Source organism: Aulonocara sp. 'chitande type north' Nkhata Bay, linkage group LG13 (assembly GCF_057382095.1).
Source record: "Aulonocara sp. 'chitande type north' Nkhata Bay isolate Kocher_YH1m ecotype deep benthic linkage group LG13, A_spYH_male_GT1.1, whole genome shotgun sequence".
NCBI lineage: Eukaryota > Metazoa > Chordata > Actinopteri > Cichliformes > Cichlidae > Aulonocara > Aulonocara sp. 'chitande type north' Nkhata Bay.
The window spans coordinates 2,829,196-2,850,649 of NC_141356.1; the positions used below are offsets into that span (position 1 = coordinate 2,829,196).

General features: G+C 40.3%; 1 protein-coding gene across 2 annotated transcripts in view; it reads left to right on the plus strand.

Moving 5' to 3' along the window:
• The window catches only part of LOC147315462 (uncharacterized), a 51,430-nt gene extending 30,550 nt beyond the window's left edge, over positions 1-20,880 (plus strand). For both annotated transcript variants that reach the window (XR_015124352.1, XM_086258280.1), the window contains exons 3-4: positions 13,881-13,938; positions 16,165-20,880. Coding sequence is in view for 1 of the 2 variants with exons in the window: in XM_086258280.1 (XP_086114406.1) it covers positions 13,881-13,938; positions 16,165-16,186 (80 nt within the window). In the remaining variant the exon portion in view is untranslated. The remainder of the gene's footprint in view (positions 1-13,880; positions 13,939-16,164) is intronic.
• The last annotated feature ends 574 nt before the right edge of the window (positions 20,881-21,454 follow it).

Below are 21,454 nucleotides of genomic sequence, written 5' to 3' on the forward strand. Positions count from 1 at the left end.
GCCTCCTACAACGCGGGTCTCGCCACTGGCGATATGAGCACCTACAACGGCGTGCGGCGCGCGGTGAGAGATGCCAAACGCCGGTACCGGGAACGTGTGGAGTCCCGCTTCCACCAGGGTGACACACGGAGTATGTGGCACGGACTACGCACCATTACGGACTACAAAGCCAGGGACACTGCGCCGATCAACGCCGACTCTGCATTCACCAACGAGCTGAATCGGTTCTACGCCCGTTTCGAGGTTAGCCAGGTGGCTAATGCTATCTACTGCCTGACTACCGAGGACAGTGACGTCATCAGCGAGAGACCGGTGACCAGCATCGCGGAGCATGATGTCCAAGCGGCACTGAGGAGAGTGAACACAAGGAAAGCGGCGGGGCCAGACGGCATCACCGGCCGTCTGCTGCGCTGCTGTGCTGACCAGCTAAGCAGGTGTGTTCACTTACATCTTCAACGAGTCCCTGGCGAAGTCTGTGGTCCCCACATGCTTCAAAAGATCCACCATCATCCCTGTGCCCAAGAACAGCAAACCCTCATCCCTGAACGATTACCGGCCAGTTGCACTGACCTCGGTAGTAATGAAGGTGTTTGAGAGGCTGCTGAAGAACATCATCTCCCCCTCCATCCCAGACACCACAGATCCGCTGCAGTTCGCCTACAGATCCAACAGATCCACAGAGGATGCCATCACCCACGTCCTACACACCACTCTCAGCCACGTGGACAAGAAACAGGGTAACTATGTGCGAATGCTGTTTGTTGATTACAGTTCAGCGTTTAACACAATAGTGCCCTGCAGACTGTTCACAAAGCTGAGGGATCTGGGACTTAACAGCCGTCTGTGTGCATGGGTGTTGGACTTCCTCACTGGCAGAACTCAGGTGGTGAGGGTGGGCAGGTGCTTCTCCAACAGCATCACCATCAACACAGGAGCACCTCAGGGATGTGTCCTCTCACCACTGCTCTACTCCCTCTACACTTCAGACTGTGTGGCCACCCATGGCTCCAACACCATTGTGAAGTTTGCTGACGACACAGTGGTGTTGGGTGCCATCTCCAACAACGATGAGGCGGCCTACATGGATGAAGTGAAGAATCTGGCATCGTGGTGCCAGGACAACCACCTCCAGCTGAATGTTAGCAAGACCAAGGAGCTGATGGTGGACTTCAGAAGGGGTCAGCACAGAGACTACAAGCCCATCATCATCAATGGAGCTCCAGTGGAGAGGGTGCAGTCCTTCAAGTATCTTGGTGTCCACATCTCCTCAGACCTGACATGGGCTGCCCACATTCAGGTCCAGACCAAAAAGGCTAGGCAGCACCTGTATCACCTACGACAACTGAGGAAGTTCAGGGTCTCTCCAAAGATCCTCAGGATTTTCTATACAGGCGCTGTGGAGAGCATCCTCACACAGAACATGACATCGTGGTTTGGGAACAGCTGTGTGAAGGACCAAAAAGCTCTCCAGAGAGTGATCCGTACAGCAGAACGCTGCTGCAGGATTGCTCTCCCCCCGCTTCAGGACACCTACACCAGGAGATGCCGGACTAGAGCAGCGCAGATACTGAAGGACCCGTCCCATCCAGGCAACAAACTGTTCCAACTTCTGCAATCTGGTAGAAGGTTCCGCATCTTCCGGGCAAGGACAGAGAGACTCAAGAGGAGCTTCTATCCCCAAGCCATCCGTGCCCTAAACACACACACCCGCCCTCTCACATCATCTATAATTGACTGAGACAGGACTCTCTTCCAGACACTCTAAACCAAGGCACAATGTACATTTCAATTCCTTTAATTTTAAATATGTTTATATTGTCTATCCTGTAAAATAGTCAGATGTCTATTCATATTAATGTACAGAATTCACCTGCTTGCTGCTACTACTGCACATTCACCCTGTGTATATACTATATGTATGTATATATATATATATAATGTTCTTCCTCTACACCCCCCCCCCCCAATTTTTGCACATGTCGAGGAGCGTGTCAGGCTACATTTCACTGTGTGTTATACTTGTATAACTATGCATGTGACGAATAAAGAACCTTGAACCTTGAACCTTGAACCTGACTCCAGCTCGTCGCCGTAACAGACTTGTGTGGGCAAATGCTCACATTCGATGGCGTCTGGCACGTTGGAGAGGTGTGCGCTTTACGGATGAATCATGGTTCACATTGTTCAGGGCAGATGACAGCTGAGAATGTCCCAGTTCTTGCATGGCCAGCATACTCACCGGACATGTCACCCATTGAGCATGTTCGGGATGTGCTTGACCGGCGTATACGACAGCGTGTACCAGTTCCCACGAATATCCAACAACCTCGCACAGCCATTGAAGTGGAGTGGACCAACATTCCACAGGCCACAATTGACAATCTGATAGACTCCATGCGACGATGTGTTGCACTGCATGAGGCAAATGGTGGTCACACCAGATACTGACCGGTTCTGGGTCCCCAGACCCCCAATAGCGCAAAAAACTGCACATTCCAGGGTGGCCTTTTGTTGTGGGCAGTCTGAGGTACACCTGTGCACTACTCATGATGTCAGATCAGCATCCTGATGTGGCACACCTGTGAGGTGGGATGGATTATCTCAATATAGCAGATGTGCCCACTACCACACATTTGGACTGATTTGTGACCACTGTTTGGGAGGGATGGTTATATTGTGTATCTGGAATGAATTTTAGGTCTCTATGTCCATCCCATGGGGAATGGGAGCAGTAACAAAGGTGTTGCGTTTATATTTTTGTTGAGTGTATATTACAGTCTCAACTTGAATAATGAAGGACTTTCATTTGAAACTTATATAATATTATATAATAATCCGTTCTTGGAAACAGAAACTGTTCCGCATGGAAAACTGCCAAAATAAAACAAACCAGTGCAAACAGACTAATGAGATTGGAAGAAATCTGCAATGCTTGTGTTTATGGCTAAGCAAAAGAACAAGTGCTTCAGAGTCTCAAGTTTGAGAAACAGGGAAGAAACAGATTTAGAATAATTCTGTTTTGCTAAGATATTCAAGGTCCTAAGAAATACATTGGAAGTGTGCATATTTCATGAATATGATGGTAATTCTGTGCTTTTTTCACTTTTACTCATTACTAAGTGTTATGTTAAGTAAAATGTTTTTCTGCACTTAACTGAATGTTTTAAATATCAAGGGGAAAAAGTCAAGATCAAGCTAATTCAAGTTGTGGGTCTTAATAATATCTCTCCATATATTTTCATTGTTTTAAAATTCACAAATCAAGAGAAAGGACTTTGGCTGTGTCCATATTGTGAACAAATCATACACATATATGCTTCTAATGTTTTTAATATAGATGTACTGGAACATGATATAAACATCTTTTCCGCCACACACTCTGGCGGTAAAGAATTTGCTGTCACCTCTAGTCCACTCAGATATTCATGCAAAAGCACAGTGTATTTCCCTGTGACTCTCAGCCACCGAATAAATGCTGCATGTATAGAAAAGGTGTGACTTTGTGCATGATGTCTGGATAGTACTAGAACTGGAGCCTGGCTGAAGTGTCAAAGCAGTGGGTCTGTGGAGGCAAGCGTACCTTTTTCACTTCTCTTTTTCGCTGTCAGTCAATTCCTCTTGTGTATCATTCAGTACAGATGAATAAGCTGCATTCCAAATCAAATAGAGCCTGTTGAAAACAACTGTTATTTCTTTCACAAACAGGTGCAACCACTGATGTGAATCCTACAAGCTGAGCTTAAAAAGAACTTCCCTAGTATTAGGTTAAATTAACACGTAACCCTCAGTGATAAACCCTAAAGAGCCCAAGTGTCCTTTTTTGTTGCTAGGGAACTGCGGAGTTAGCTGTCAAACCTGCATTCATATGGCTGCTTAGTTACAGGAAAGGTTGTGGAGTTAACATAACTCAACATCACATAGCTTTACCTCAGTATAACTGTTTTTGGCTTGTTTTCAGTAAAAAAAAAAAAAAAAAAGAATGTTTAAGTACAGTACAAGAACCTACAAATTCAACTGAAGTATGTACCACCTCTGTCTAAAGTAAGAAAATAATTTAATCACTACTTAAACTGACATATAATTAAATTGAATAACATTATCCAAGCAAAAACCCCAAGGTGGTTAGGGTTATTTGTTATTTATAATACTAGTTTTTTGTTGTAATGTTTTTTTTACCTGCCTATTGTGCACTTTCCAACCAGCCTGTATTAGCAGGCTGCATTAGCTCGGGACAACTAGCATGCCTATAGCATCAATGCAGAGAAAGCAAGTAAGCCAGTGCTGAGCTTGTGATGACACTCTTATTTTCTGCTGTCTCTGTGCGATCATAGTTTATGTTCCACTGATGCATTTTTGCCTTAATGTGACTCAATCCAAATAAGCCTGTTTACAGTTTTTCACTACACAAAAGACAAAAACTGATAAGGAAGCAATTTTTCAGGAAAGGCTTATGAAGTCAAAGTAATAAGAAAAAGAGAGGAAGTGGTGTACAGTCCTGTGTGGATTTCAGTATCCACTAGGATACATTTTCCACATTATGCATATGTAAGCAGTTTTCTGTAAGAATCTATAGACCAGTGATGTGCTACTGTTACAGCAGCACTTTTCACGCAGCCTACTTAAGATTGAACTCTTATATGTTTTTTCAGCCTTTTATTACTTTTCTGTTTTCTGTGATTGGTAACGAGATGGAGCAGATGGGCATTGGGCCTGCTTTGATTGATAATACCCTGACACATGGAAGTGTGGTCAACTTGTGTCTGCTGAGCCTCACCTTTGCTAACTGGACCTCTTGACAGTGTTTGTGGTGTGAATGCCTTTTGGAACCAATAATATGGTTATACAGGGTGGGCCATTTATATGGATACATGTTAGGATTGCTGGGTCGTTGACCCAGGGTTTTGAGTTTATATATTATTTATCATTTCTATTCTTTGGTTTCTTTGTTAGAGTTATGTCTTATGGTTTGTCTCTGTGTAATCCTTAGTTGCTGTCTCCCCTGTCCGCTATATCCCCGTGTCCAGTCAGTGCCTGTGTCTGCCCTGGTCCCACATCTCTGTTCCCTCTGTTTTAGTGCCTGCATGTGAGTCTGTGTCTTTTGTTCAGTCTGTGTTATGTGTTTCCTGTTTTACTTTGAGGGTCTCTGTCTTATCTCAGTGTGTTCAGTTTACGCTTCCTTGTCTCGTCAGTTCTGATTTCCCCCAGCTGCGCTCTCCTTCTGTGTCTCATTCCCCTCGTTACTTCCCAGTGTATTTAAACCCTGTGTTTCTCTGAGTCATTGTCGTGTCGTCCCTCATTCTGTGTGGATCTTATTGGTAATGTCACAAGAAAAACAATGGTGTGCTTGGTTCCAACGTAACTTTATTCTTTCACGAATTGTTTACAAGTTTCTGACCACTTATAAAATGTGTTCAATGTGCTGCCCATTGTGTTGGATTGTCAATGCAACCCTCTTCTCCCACTCTTCACACACTGATAGCAACACTGCAGGAGAAATGCCAGCACAGGCATCCAGTATCTGTAGTTTCAGGTGCTGCACATCTCGTATCTTCACACCATAGACAGTTGCCTTCAGATGACCCCAAAGATAAAAGTCTAAGGGGGTCAGATCAGGAGACCTTGGGGGCCATTCAACTGGCCCACGACGACCAATCCACTTTCCAGGAAACTGTTCATCTAGGAATGCTCGGACCTGGCACCCATAATGTGGTGGTGCACCATCTTGCTGGAAAAACTCAGGGAACGTGCCAGCTTCAGTGCATAAAGAGGGAAACACATCATCATGTAGCAATTTCAAATATCCAGTGGCCTTGAGGTTTCCATTGATGAAGAATGGACCCACTATTGTTGTACCCCATATACCACACCGAACCATCACTTTTGTTGTTCCAACAGTCTTGGAGGGATCCATCCAATGTGGGTTAGTGTCAGACCAATAGCGGTGGTTTTGTTTGTTAACTTCACCATTCACATAAAAGTTTGCCTCATCACTGAACAAAGTCTTCTGCGTGAACTGAGGGTCCTGTTCCAATTTTTGTTTTGCCCATTCTGCAAATTCTGTGCGCCGATCTGGGTCATCCTCGTTGAGATGCTGCAGTAGCTGGAGTTTGTAAGGCTGCCATTTGTGAGTAGCTAATATTCTCCGAAGGGATGTTCGACTAATGCCACTCTCCAGTGACATGCGGCGAGTGCTACGCTGTGGGCTCTTGCTGAATGAAGCTAGGACAGCCACTGATGTTTCTTCATTAGTGACAGTTTTCTTGCGTCCACATTTTGGCAAATCCAACACTGAACCAGTTTCACAAAACTTAGCAAGCAGTTTGCTAACTGTAGCATGGGAGATGGGTGGTCTCGTAGGGTGTCTTGCATTGAAATCTGCTGCAATGATCCGGTTATTCCATTCACCAGATATCAACACAATTTTGATCCGCTCCTCACGTGTTAACCTCTTTGACATGTCAATGGCTGTGAACAAAGAGAAACTTGTAAATAACTCATGAAAGAATAAAGTTATGTTGAAACCAAGCACACCATTGTTTTTCTTGTGACATTACCAATAAGTTTGATGTGTCACATGGCCCTCTTCCTATTGAAAAAACAAAAGTTGTATCCAAGATGGCCGACTTCAAAATGGCCACCATGGTCACCACCCATCTTGAGGAGTTTGCCCCCTCACATATACTAATGTGCCACAAACAGGACTTTAATATAACCAACCATTCCCATTTTATTACGGTGTATCCATAATATAATATATAACGGTTTGTTATTAACTTTTGTTGATTTAATGTTTATGAGTTATGATATGACTTTTTGATAACCTAAGACTATACACATTGTCCAAGTATGACACTTTTCTAAAGCTATCCTCTGCAAGAGGCCTGTTCACCTGTATGTAAATGACATCTCACAATTTATTGCAAGATTTGAATTCTTTACTGTTTCCCCTGTTTGCTTCTGTTTTGTGCAAACTCCTTTTAGTTAATTATCCTACATATCCTCTTGTATCATTAGTTGTATATGCATTAGTCCATTTGTTTCACCTCTAAAATTTAGCATTAAGCCTGAACACACATAAAAAATTAATATATTGAAGAATTAAATATGCATAGTCTATACACTCTGGGTTTTTTTCTTTCTTTAGAATGAAAGGCAGGGAAAATTGCTTGAATGCAAAATCACCTGACGGATGCCACCACATCTCAGTTTGAATTTTCCCTGATTCAAAATGAGTAAATACTCAAGGTACAGCATGAGATGATTTCAGCTAGTGTACTGCATTTGTTTTTAAACCTCAACTATTAAGATTGCTTGTTAGCATATTGTTGGCATAAATTGTTTTTAAAGATGTTGAAAACAGCTTGAAAAAAGACAGAAAAGGAAAAATGAAATAAAGAGGCTAGCGTTGTCAGGTAATCACATTTACTCCCTCAGCTGTTATTCATCCAGTAGCCCAAATTTCAAATTTCATTTCTGGTAAATGATGTTTGTGTTTCCCAGTATTTGACTGTGTTTGTGGTGGTAGCGAATGTGTGTACGACAGGAGGCACACCAGTGAAGTCTTAAATACAATAGAATACAAATTAGTACTGGAAGAGCTTTAGCTTCACTGCAGCTCTGATCTGCAGTTAGTGATAGTATTTCTTCTGACTTGGTTGCAGTTGGGGTTCTTTCTATGATGCACTGAGCATTTCTTATCAGCTCACCTCTTTTCACTGCCATTGCACTCAAATCTCAATATGCCATAGTATGTGTTTTGTCCTGTGCTCTCCTTTTTCCTCTCTCTTTCTCCTCAGTAGTTGTTAGCCTGGCTCTGCTGGCTATTGCTTCCTGTTAAAACTGAATTCTTCTCAATTCTCAAGTTCTCATAGGGCAAACACTATGAAAAAGCACTTGAATCACTGGGATTCTCTCACTGACATTTTCCTTACAATACAAGCATCTCAATCCAGATACTGTTTTGAATTATTGCTATGTGAATAAAACTGGATTGAACTGAAATGAAAAAAGTTGATGGTTTGGGATTTCCATAACAGCAACCTGATCAGCCCACTGGTAGGAAAACAGGAGTTACTCATCAGCAGCAACTGAACGCTGAACAGAAAAGTGAGAGATTTGTCCATTTGTAAATGAAGGTGTTTTTTTCTTATATGAATGAAAGAAAATATAGTTTGTTAAATATCGGCTGACCCAAGTTAAATCTGTGGGTGGTAAATATGTTGGTTACTCTTCAACTTCATCAAGTAGAAGAATAACCATAGTAACCATAATTGAACTCCATAGTTCAGATTCAACAGTGCATATTTGACTGAGGTGTAGCTTTTAGCGTTTACGTTTTGCACATATTGCATACTGATACATACTGCATCTCTGTATGGTTCTCCAGCTGCACCGTGGCACACAAACAGGCACTTTACATTCAAATTCAAATTGTATTTGTCACACACACAACCATACACAGTATGACATGAGGTGAAATGTTTATTGCTGTGCAATGCCCAACCATTAAATGACAGTAAGAATTGACAGTAATATTTACAGATTTACAGATCACTACAAAAACTTACAGATTTTATTAATAAAAAGAAATTATAAGACGCATGCAAAAAGAAAAACCAGAGTGCGTGTGGAGATGTGATGTGTGTGGGAGAGTTCAGTCCTACACCTGGTTCAGGGCCCGAATAGCCTGGGGGAAGATGCTTCTTCTTCAGGGTCATTAATATGGCCAAAAAAATCCTCGGACAACCTCTTCTCTCCCCGAAGGACCTGTACAGCACTCGCTGTCTCAAAGGGGCACGTGGCATCTTACTGCACACACCCAGGACACCGAGTGTTTAAGCTGCTGCCGTCTAGCAGGAGAATTAGGTTGCTGAGGTCGTGGACAAGCAGACTCAAGGACAGCTTTTAGAACAGGGCAATAACCCCAATCAATGCTAACAGCTGACCTGATTGGCTACTTCCCTGGACTTTTTGGGGGGCAATCGTGTGGAATAAACATTCATTCTTTAATTTATCATTCATACCTTTTTTGCACTTTTTATCCACTTTAAAGTTTACTGTTTTGTGTTTTGTTGTGTTTAGCTGTGCTTAGTGCCGATATGGGACAATTTTGCAATTTCGTTATCATATCTTTTATTTCAAACACACAAACATGCGAGTGGTATCAATCTCCTCATCTTAGTCTTGGAAACCAAATGAGGATGCATCAGTTTAAAACTGTTGAACTATTAGCTTAATCTTTGATAGTTGCTGAGCAACTATAGGCTAAATAGCTTACTTGATTACCTTCAAATTATAACAAATGTAGATTCAGTCATCTAGATTTAGCTCATGGGGGTTATTTGCTTTTGTTATTTGCATGTAAAATTTGATTTGTTGTTTTGCATGGGTGGAGTTGATTTCCCAGATGTAAACATGCTTGACACTGGAACGAATTTAGCTGTTCATCTACAGCATCTCCCTTATGCATTTTATGATGCAGGCTGACAGACCTCCCCTATTTTCACATAAAAACCTTGCCGGTACAGGTTTACTATATATTACACAGAATATTGGGACCTCTTTTATTAGAAAGTGTGTCAGGAAAGTGAAAAGGCCTGGGAACATTTAGCTGGAAACTTCATTAAGGGTTGAACTGAAGGTCTGTTGGATGATGGGATGGCACAATTCAGTGAAATCACGAGTTCACACAAAAATGTGTAATTTTACACACATACAATGGTGAGACACACAGGCAGGTCAGCAAAGTGATGGCAAAGTTCAACAGAAGCTGGGAGCTTGCTTTTGCATGTGCAAGTTCAATTTATGTGTGTAGCTTGTGTAATTAAAAGTTTGCAAATGTGCTTGTGTGCGCATGTGCGTATGTGTGTGAGATCAGAGGTCCTGTGTTAAGGACAGGCCTGCTAAGTAGGCCAACAGCTGCTTCCCTGGCAATTCATCTCCAGTCAGCTTTGAAGCCTGCTTTTTCCTCTTATTATTTCAAACCAGGCACATTTGACATATTAATTGAGCTTTCTTTTGTATTCTGGTACACTGACCATCATCATTTTTACTTGCCGGACTTTTACACAAACACATTTAACATCCCTTTGTAGATACAAGCATCTGAGAAACACAAGTGACCAGGTGTTAGTTCCAAGGTTGGTTTATCTATTATGTATTCAAATAAATGCAACATATTCACCACCTGCATGTGCGTGTGTGTGTGGTAGCGTGGGTGTTTATAATTGCGCATTGCAGAAATTACAAACGCTGCTGCTCTGTCCCTCTACCACCTATCGGATGTGTGTGTGTTTTTGTGCCCTTTGATGCTGGACAAAAGACCAGTTCTCCCTTGATCACTCATTTCTTCTCTCTCTTTGCTCTTGTTCTTTTCTAACTCATTTTTCCATCTCTTCTTAACAAAAATGGAAAAATAAACTACAGAGTAAAATACTGAACAGTGGCACAAACACGTGCACACACACTATCCCTCTTTTTGTCCATCACTCTTCATGGCGCACGCAGCGAAGTGCATTCAAGTGAAGCAGAGCACACAGCTGTGAACCAGCCCAGGGGCTTGTCCTCTCTCTCTTTCTCCCTTTCTGTGTATGTCTGTGTGTCTTGACAGCTTGGACCACTGGGACACAACCAGAGGTGTAAACAGGTCAACATGAGAATGAGGGCACTCTCAGTGCACGAGAAACAATCAGAGAGTAGCACCGTTGACTCAAAGAACTGTCTGTGCTTGCTGTTTAATTAGAATATTCAGCATCTTCACACACACGGGTACACACAAAGTGAGTGGTTAATCTGTGTTAGAGTTGATAGATGACCACAGTCAGCGGTCAGCCTTTCTTCCTCCCTACAGCTGCTGTGCCACATGCTCACTTGGAGTGGTGAAGCACATGCAGCAGGCCTCCAGTGTAAGCATGGTAAACTGCCGGAAACACTGGTTATATAATCACAGCATGTGTTCACTGTCACTGTGGTCTGGGCAAAATCTCCTGTTTACACAGCACAAACACATCTGCATTTGGTCGTCTTCTCTGTCAGTATTCCACCTGCACTGTCCAGCTTTGATGAGTGTAGCAGCACTAAGAGTTTTGGTTCAACAGCTGTTTAACCCAAGTCCACTTAATATATGAACATCCTCCCACATACCTCATCGATTGTTAACCTCATGTGAGCTGTATATGTGGTTAGTTTTACGGGTGATTTATGAAAGTTGTTGAAACTGTTTTCTGAACACAGGCACAGCTGGTTCATTTCAATATCAAGCTGGGCCAGTCACAAAACTCTGTAACGTGCAGTCTTATCACTGCACTTTCCTTGTAAATACAGTACTTTAAAAAAAAACAATTTTTACAGCAAAACCCAGTTTGTACTGGCACAGCGTGTTACTAAATCAAGCCCTTAATCTCCAAGAGAACACTGGTCACCCATCTAAGGTTTGGGTTGGATGTGGGGTTTTCAAATTTATAACAGTTTGGAATTCTGGAAAAAGCATTTAATGGTAAAACTTGAAGAGAGACGTCATTTGAACTACAGTATCTTCTACAGTATCTTCTAGTTTCTGATAATATATCTCTTTTTAAATGTAAAGGCAGGTTTACATTTAGTGTCCATCATTTGGTAAATGGTATATGGTCTGTATTTGTATTAGAGATGGCACGATACCACTTTTTTATGTCCGATACCGATACCGATATCATAAATTTGGATATCTGCCGATACCGATATGAATCCGATATAGTGTTTTTTAATCAACAAAACTGTTTTTTTTTAAATATCTTGCTGCATTTTGTATAAGTTCATACTCAAGTTTAAAACAACAACTACACTAAAGCTATTCTGTTATACCTGTATGCAAAAAAAAATATTTCATAGTACAGCAATACTGATCAATCTAATAAACTTAAACCTACACCATCCTCCCTATTCTGGTATTTTAAAGAGTACTTAGCATAAATATTAAGCAACCTAACTAATAGGGTTCCAACTCCCAGCAACAACAAAAATAAATAAATAAAAAATAGGGAACCACCCCTCACGCTCCACCTCATGATGCTTAATCGACGTAATCAACCTTAATTTGATGCAGTGTGAAAAAAAAATGCACAGAAATCAATTATTTTTCAAGAAATATTAAATAGATTCAACATCTTTCTTCAACAAAATTGCAGACTGCACAGATGGTACCTTCCCAAAGGAAAAAGTAGTATAGCTTACTAGGGTATATATATTAGACTTAATAGTCACTATATACAGTAATGGACTTCTATTCATTTTGCATCAAATTAAAACTTTGGGTGTCAGATAATTATTTATTAAAAGCTAGACATTTTAAATGAGAATAAGAAAGAAAAGTATGTCTTTGTGCCCCCTTTTCCCTGTTCATGCCCTATCGGCCCCCCTGGCTAAACTTTGCTAGATCCGCCCCTGCACAGTTACCAGCCGTCAGCTACGTAGAAAAAGATCCTCGAGTAGAAAGTAATATTAAATACATTCTAACAATAGCTGATCAAGCTTAAACGTGCTGCTGTTGTTCAGCCGCTGGTTTCCTCTTTCTGGTGCAAAGTGGGCCAAAAGCAAACTAGAGACACGGACTCGCAACAGAAAAGCCGATCAGCTGATCATTAAGCAGTTTCATGATTGAAGTAGCAGCAAGAAGAGGCAGTCGCTTGTTAAGCTTAACGCAGGAATGCTTTACAAACATTCAGAGATGGACTTACACACTTGCTTTACTTCTCTCGGGATAACTTTGTCGGAGATGAAATGCCGGGTTGCTAGCGAAGCTCCACATGCTATCCAGACCACCGACAGGTCCCGCATGCCACAGCCGCTCTATCACGTGATGCATACTGCTCCGACGTGCTAACCTGAGGTGAGTTACGGTGTGTTGCAAGTTTTGTGAGGTGCTTTCGTGATATTTAATGGATCGGATTACATTTTTTATTTTTCTCCGATATCCGATCCAGTAATTTAGGTCAGTATCGGACCGATACCGATACGTAATATCGGATCGGTCCATCTCTAATTTGTATAGCGTTTTACTTGGTCCTAAGGACCCCAAAGCGCTTTACACTATACACAATCATCCACCCATTCATACACACATTCACACACTGGTGATGGCAAGCTACAGTGTAGCCACAGCCACCCTGGGGCACACTGACAGAGGCGAGGCTGCCGGACACTGGCGCCACCGAGCTCTCTGACCACCACCAGTAGGCAACGGGTGAAGTGTCTTGCCCAAGGACACAACGACCGAGACTGTCGGAGCCGGGGCTCAAACCGGCAACCTTCCTTGTATGTAACTAAAGCTACAAGTAACTAATGTAAATGAAAATTCCCTGGCATTTATATATCAATGAGCGCAATGTTTTGTTTGAGGTCTAGGAAGTCTTCTTTTAACCTCTTCAGACAGAGCTGACTTCTTTGTCTCGGACAACTTCCCTCTATGACAACAACATAAGATTCACGAGTGATTTGGTTAATAGTTTTTCCTTTTTCCTCCTCCTCAGTGTAATTATGTGTGTGGTAGACAGTGACAATATTTGGCATGGCTGGCTCTGTTCCTGACTGACTGGCACGTATTTGAGTAACAGAAACACAATTAGTCACAACTCAAGACAGGGGTGAGAACCAGTTTTTGCAGTCATTATATCACTGAGTAATTTATTGCTGACTGTGGAAGCATAGCGTGACTCTTACTTGTATGTATTCAAAATTGAAAAGAGAACGAAGGAGGATTGACATCAAGGGAAAACACTCATCATTGAGGCAATTCAGTGTGGGAAGATACATTTTTTCACTGTGTGTGCATGTGTGTACAACAATTACTAATCTTAACTAAGAGTATCCAGTTTCTGATGATTTCTGCTGGTTTATTTTTACAGCTCTGATATCTGCTGGCTGCTGCACCAACTCATGTAGGAGTGTTAAACTTTGGGACAGGTGAGTCCCCAGAATTCTTATCTTTTATATATTATATCTGAACTTTTTATATTATTTTATATTATTTTATATTTAGAAGATATGGTTAAATCACTATGTGGTGGAGCTGTTTTTAACATAAAAGTCCGGTGTGCAAAATACTTTTGAGTGCTAAGACTTTATCACAAGTGACCTTAATGCGGAAAAAGTTTTGTGATCTTTATTTATTTATTTCAGTTATCTTAACTGTCATTATATCAAATGAACAGGTTTGTGAGTAACTATGTACCAGTCTGATGTTTTCCAGTTCCAGTGTGTTGGAACACAGATCAGCACAGTTCTCTCAATACTACAGTGCCAATACCACTGTTCAATTTCTGATAATCATTTATCAGATCATTTGCAAGGCAACACCAGACTTGACGTAAACATTGCTTCCCTTACTTTGTCATTTAAAATGTAACATAAAATATAATCCGAACATATACATTTGGTAAACAGGTGTTTAGTAATTAACTAACAAAGGATAAAATCAAACGATTAAAGAAAAAAAAGTTTAGCTCAGTTTACGAGTTGATGGAGGCAGTTAACATTTACAGTCAAATTAGCTCCACCTTCCCCTGCTCTCAGGCTGAGTGAATGACTGATTTTCTTGTCCTTTGATTGTGCTTGGATAAATAATTCTTAAATAAATAAAAATTAAAAATAAATAAATAAAAATAAATAAAACTACTGATATAATTCTAATAGCCTAGGGTTGGAATAAGGGTAGAAATAAGTCATCACAAATGATGACTTACACATACCAGGATAATATTTATATTTGATAAGAACATATTGATAGGTTTGTAGCTTGAACCTATTCGCTGGAACGTTGAAGGCAATATAATTACACCGCAAGCAAGACACGAAGTAGGCAAAGTTCTTCATGTTTCTCGTGCACGGGAGAGAACCGGACAAACGCCGTTCCTTCGCTTGACCCCAGTTGCTCTCGTCCGTTCTCCCGTAACACTGCTCTTTTATTGAGGTTACATGAATATGCATAGGTTCATTAACATATGATGTCTACATACAAACAAAGAGTACCTTGCCTTTGTGTGTGTGTGTGTGTGTGTGTGTGTGTGTGTGTGTGTGTGTGTGTGTGTGTGTGTGTGTGTGTGTGTGATTTGTGTGAGGTCAAGATGTGACCCTGTGAAGACTCCCCAAAGCTGGTGCCAGGAGTCTAGCGGGTCCATCTGAACAAAAGGCTCTTATACTTAAAGAGATATACGTGTGTTTGCTATATCAACAAAGAGAAGATAGGACCTCTCTTATGCTCCTAGGATGTGGGTGTGCATTCCACTCTAGAATGCACACCAAGCCTTTGCAGCCTGCTAAAGATCACAGTCCTATCACTACACAATTGATTATACACCTCTAAGCATATATGGTTAAATATTTCTAAGCATAAATGACAATCAACAATACAAAACCTAACACATATTATTTTACTTAAGTGAAATGATATGCAAGTGTTACACCAAATATAACAAGAGTGAGAACAAGCAAGACGATTTCACAGGAAAGCATTGCTATTAAGACAGAATTAGTCTGAAGTTCAGTTGAGATGAAACGAAAAAAAAGTCCAGTATCAAATCCAGAAATGATCAAATTTGGCAACGCTTTTTAATTTATTCAGTCGGTAATATGTGAAAACCCAATAAATTCAGAGAGAACAGAGAATGTAAATCATCTACAGGTTATGAAAATTTGGAAAAACATGGAGTAGGTAACACCTTTGGTAGTTGAAGTGCTGACATAAGAAGTCATCTTGGGCAATGGATAGGTTCAAGGTTCAAGGTTCTTTATTTGTCACATGCATAGTTATACAAGTATAACACACAGTGAAATGTAGCCTGACATGCTCCTCGACATGTGCACACACACACACACACACACACACACACACACACACACACACACACACACATTGGGTGAATGTGCATGGTATAGGATAGTGTTGGAAAAGGCAAATTGTGTGTGTGTGAGAGGTCACCCTTGTGTAATCCCTGCTTTAATGCATCAACTGAGTGATGGGACTTGGTTAATATTTAATGTTGAAGAAGTTCCTAATGGATGAATAAATCAACCTTCATCTTTACCTGGAGTTGACAGATTTCTGCATTCTGAACCCAGAAGCTACACACACACACACACACACACACACACAAATGACAGCACGTTTTTTGTTTCTTTCCTGTCTTTCAGCTTCGATGCTTCCTTACCATGACATGCCTCTTGATGAGATGCTGCTGTGACAACATGCACCCCAGAGAGAGCAGAAGGGGCAAGAGGATCGATACATAACCGGTCGCATAAATGATCAGGCCAATCAAAACTTCGCAGTGAACAGCGACTACAAGCAGACATAAATACTCTCTCTGCCTTTTCTGCGGTTGCTGCTACTGATGCTGCTATGCATTTACTGAGGACCACCAGAAAAAACGAATGTCATTGTTCAGATGGGCGAAGATTTGTCCCTGCATTGCCAAAAGGAACAGAAGAAAACAAAACAACTGAGAATCTGCGGTTGCCAATTATAAAGCCCTACCTCTTTGGAAAGACAGAGCCCTTATGGATAAATTAAGTTATATATCAAGAGTAGTTGTTCCTGCTAACTGTCTCTTCGCTGTCACACCTGTAAGCATTTGAAAATTAAAATGTGTGAAAACGCAGTTTTAGGTAATGGTAACTACTTTTACAAAGTAATTGTGGATCTGGAATTGAAGCACAAAGTTTACTTTAACCTCTCAACATCTGTTAGATTACCAGTGACAAGTTTGCGTTAGTATTAGGTTTATGTCTACTTTTTATATTGAATTGTAACCAATTGAAAATCTTAAAACTGTTAGACCAACATGCATGTAAAAGAACTGATTTGAAAAGCAACATTTTCTAGTTTATGAAACTATGCTTGTTTAGCATGTGGCTTAAACTTAATTATAACCTTTTCCTTATTTGGTTCACCTGGTGGATGTTAGGAGGTTAACATTTTTTGTGGATAAATTTGATAGTTTTGGCCATAATTGTCAGAAATTATATTTCTATTCACTACAGAATTTCTCAAGATGTAAGACAAGAAACTAATTTGACAATTGGCAGTCACAAAGGATGGGACAAGCCACTTTCAATTTTGAGTTTTAGCTAGTTGTTACTACATACATCTACTGAGGCATGACCACAGTGTGCAGTATTAGAGCCAACCATGTACAGGCCCTGACTACAAAATATATAGAAAAACACATGTACCTATAATTATATACACACATGTAATGAAGAATACACATAAAACACTAAAAATTCATATCACTACAAAAAAGTAATAAAAGCAAATATGGATTAAAAACATACATCATCATAACATCAACACACAGGTGATGGGGAACAAATATGGTCTCTGGTAGGGGCCCCAAAATGTGATTGTAAACATGCTTTTGTTCCTACACAATGAGTATTATATATATATATACACACGCGCGCACACACACACAGTCATGTGTTCTCTTGCAGTAAGTTACATTAATTTCCTGTGGATTTGCTCTAAATGTACCCATTCTGCCTTTCCTTTCCTTTTGTTACAATTGTGGATGCATATATTAAATACATATATGTTTTAGATAATGAGGTCAGTGAATGAACAAATATCTCAAAACGTCTTGATGCAATCATCCAGGTAAGTAGATCTCCAAAAGTTGATTCTGTTCATCTGGACGTAGCGTTTTGTGGGAGAAACGTTTCGTCACTCATCCAGGTGACTTCTTCAGTCTCAGCTGACTGCAGGTTTCCCCAATCTTAACCCAGGAATGCTGGTTAGAGCGCGGAGTCAAGGAAGCCATTTACGTGAAAAGGGAAAGACCATCTCTGAATCGAGGAGCTTTCGCCATCTTACAATACTATGATTGCAGCCATTCCCCAACTCTCTGTGAATGGTACTCATGGCCATTGATCAGTGGTCTTTGATCAGTAGTCTTTGATCAGTGGGTTTTGGTCAGTGGGTTTTGGTCAGTGGTTGTTGATCAATGGTCATGAGAATTTGCATAATTAAGATTAAGGAGCTGACCTCCCAGCCCATTGTTCCTTCAGTGGGCTGGTTTCAGTCATTATGCAAATGTACTGTTTATAAGATTGGGGAAACCTGCAGTCAGCTGAGACTGAAGAAGTCACTTGGATGAGTGACGAAACGTTTCTGCCACAAAACGCTACGTCCAGATGAACAGAATCAACTTTTGGAGAAATATCTCAAAAGCTCAGTGTTCAGAATGAATTTTTTTTTTAACTTTCACTTTTTCTCTACTTCTGGCCACCACAGGTGCCATTCAAACTCATTTCTCTAAAGGAATACAATCTTTAAAAGGGTTTAAGGCCCCATTCACACACGCCCAGAGAACGTTTGGAAGCCGCTGGCAATCACCGGTCGATAGGAAAAGACGTGCTTTCCTAACCAGTTGGTGAGCGGTTGTGGAAGTTGCTGATTGTTGCTAGCCCTAGAGACTGGCCAGTGACCTTGTGGCAACCATTACCCATAGTTTTCATGGAAGCTGCTGACTTGTCTGCAAAAACTCACCAACTACTTGTTCATCTGTAGTGAAACTGTGAAAAAAGCAGCTCAAACTGGAAACACAAACCATTTATCTTCAAATATAAAAGATGGATGTAGGTCTTGGTTTCTAAAGTCCCATCTTGAAGCGTCAAGGTAAAGAGTTTTGCGATTGCCATCTTAGTATTCTGAAACCACAAGTCTTATTTTGAAACCCCATATCAATTCAATTCAATTTTATTTATACAGCGCCAAATCACAAAAGTGCTCAAGGGAATTTATATTGTAAGGTAGACCCTACAATAATACCTACAGGGAAAAACCCAACAATCAAATGACCCCCTATGAGCAAGGACTTTTGTGACAGTGGGAAGGAAAACTCCCTTTGAACAGGAAGAAACCTCCGGCAGAACCAGGCCCAGGGAGGGGCGGGGCCATCTGCCGCGACTGGTTGGGGAGAGAGAAGGAAAACAGGATAAATCATTCAGCATACCCCAAATAATTCTCTTCCCTAAAACACAGCATGACTAAGATTTACCAAATTTACTTATTTTATTTATTTTTAGTGTGACCCCAAAATGAGCGGAAAAGCCTTTACAGCAGAAAAGCCTTTAAAAATCTGAGGGCTGTAGACTTTCGAAGGAGACTACGTCTTTTTTAACCACAGGTTTGGCTCTATGGTGGACATTAAAAAGAAATGCAGGTTTAGGCACTTGCATGCTGGCTTCACCTTCCAGACCCAGCACCTACATCCATCTTTTATACTGTCAAAAAAATTGTTCAAAAAATATGGAGCTGGCGATTAGCATGATAGGTCACTTTCAACCATAACCACTACTAGCCTAATCCTGACCTACAACAAACGTTAACCTAAATTTTGTCTTTCCCTTGTTTTTTCACGTCATTCACTGGTGCAAACAAAATTATACCTCTGCAAAATGTTATACAAGTACAGTAATTGTTACAAAATTCATCTTGTAATAGATTTTTAATTAAAAAAATCCACATCAAATTCCAGATTCCTCTTACTATATTTGGAAGTATTGTTGAATTTTTGTGAAATAAAGTTCTTGCTTAATAATGAGACATTTATTTAAAGGGTTACTGTGAGAATAGGATGTCAGGGATCGAGGGGATATATGTTTAAATATTTTCTTGTTTAGTTTCTGCTCCTTATTCAGCTTTGTGTCAAGATGTGTTCATATACCAACAACATCATGTACTCTAAACCTTGTGTCAACATCAAATCATATATGTAGCTGTGTGTGCTTTTCGTTTTCCACACCTCTGGGTTTTATGGATAACAGGCTTGAGCAACGTTTTCTCATTGGATGGGAAGAAACTCAGGCATGAAAATTACTACTACCAGACACTGTTTTCAGTTAAAACACTAGAAAAATTTGTCAACTTAAAAATTTAACTGGTATGTTTTCTTAGCTTTAAAGACATTTTAAGACTTTTAGACTTTTCAGATGTCAGTTAACCACAGGATATACTGATATCAGTTCCCCCCCCAAAATTGTGAAGGGATTAACTACTATGGGTTGGTAAATATAAAAGCCAAGCTTTGTTTATTATATCAATTTTTAAAGTTGTTGGGGTTTCAATGTCACTTGCTCCTTGTCCCCTTTCCCCATTTTATTACACGTCCTTTTTTGGAAGGACACACTAAAGAACAGATTATAGAATTTAGAATAATGCAGCCATTCTTTACTGTTCTTAACTGTTCACTGTTCCGTTAGCAATTTCATAGTAGCATCTTGTAGATCCTAGCACTTAACACATATGTTCCAGACTGTACTGATTTAAGTACAGACTCTCTCGCCCCCAATGATACCTTACTTTATTTATAAACTCTCTGTTTTTGCTCAACATGAAATAGAAAGCAATTGAAACTATTTGAAGTTTTTACCACTACTTTCAATTTGCCCATTGGTAGCTAAAATGCACACAATCAAAGGTTTCAGAGTACCAGAAATGCTTCTGATTTCACTTCAGGGCAGAACTGAACCATTGTTTTCTACTGTTTGCTTCTCACTATCTGTTTTCTTGTTACTGCTCAGATGTGTGGAAAACATTTTACTTGGTGCATACCTAATGACTCACAGTAATATCGACATACAGACATCCACACACATACAGTTATCCAAACTCTTTTCTGTATAACCTCTTCACCCTGAGTGTCTAGATTTGTTGAAAGGTTAACAAGGCAGAAAATACTACTATATTATCAAAGACCTTGTTTGTTTTTAAAAAGTCAAGAGTAGTAAATCTACTTAGTTTTATAAATATATAGGTTATTATTTTTGACTTCTTGGTATTATAAAACTACTTATTCTATTCAGAGACATATGTAAAAGCTAATAAAGTGACTTTATGTAAAAATGGCTCAGTTGAGTTAGAATTGGTGGATTCACACACACACACACACACACACACACACACACACACACACACACACACACACGATGAAGCAACTAAAAGCCAATTGAAGTATAGAGTATAGAGTTGTAAACAACTATTGGATTAATGGTTGAGTAATCAGTGCCAATTTTATGGACAACCATCTTTTTCAGGTGGTGAGTAAAGGTTGAGTAATAATACCCACAAATGAGATCTCATTCTATTTAGAACAGGCCATTCCTAAGCTACAGACACTGAGTGGTAAGCTCAACTGCGTTGATTCATTCTGAGGACAAAATGCAAACTTGGAGCAGGAAAAGCCTTTTCCAGCCAAGCGTCCAAAAGTAACATGCTGCTTTGTTTCAGTAGATGCTACATATAGCAAATTTTGTAGGAGCACAATTTGCTACTACCCCATTAAAAACTTGCACTGTGTGTACAGTATGACATTATTTATTTACTCATTTAATTAGAACATTAGTATACAGTACATGTATTTGTACATGTGCATGCTCTTGCATGCAAGGAGAAGAGACTGAGTTCAATGACTGACAGTGA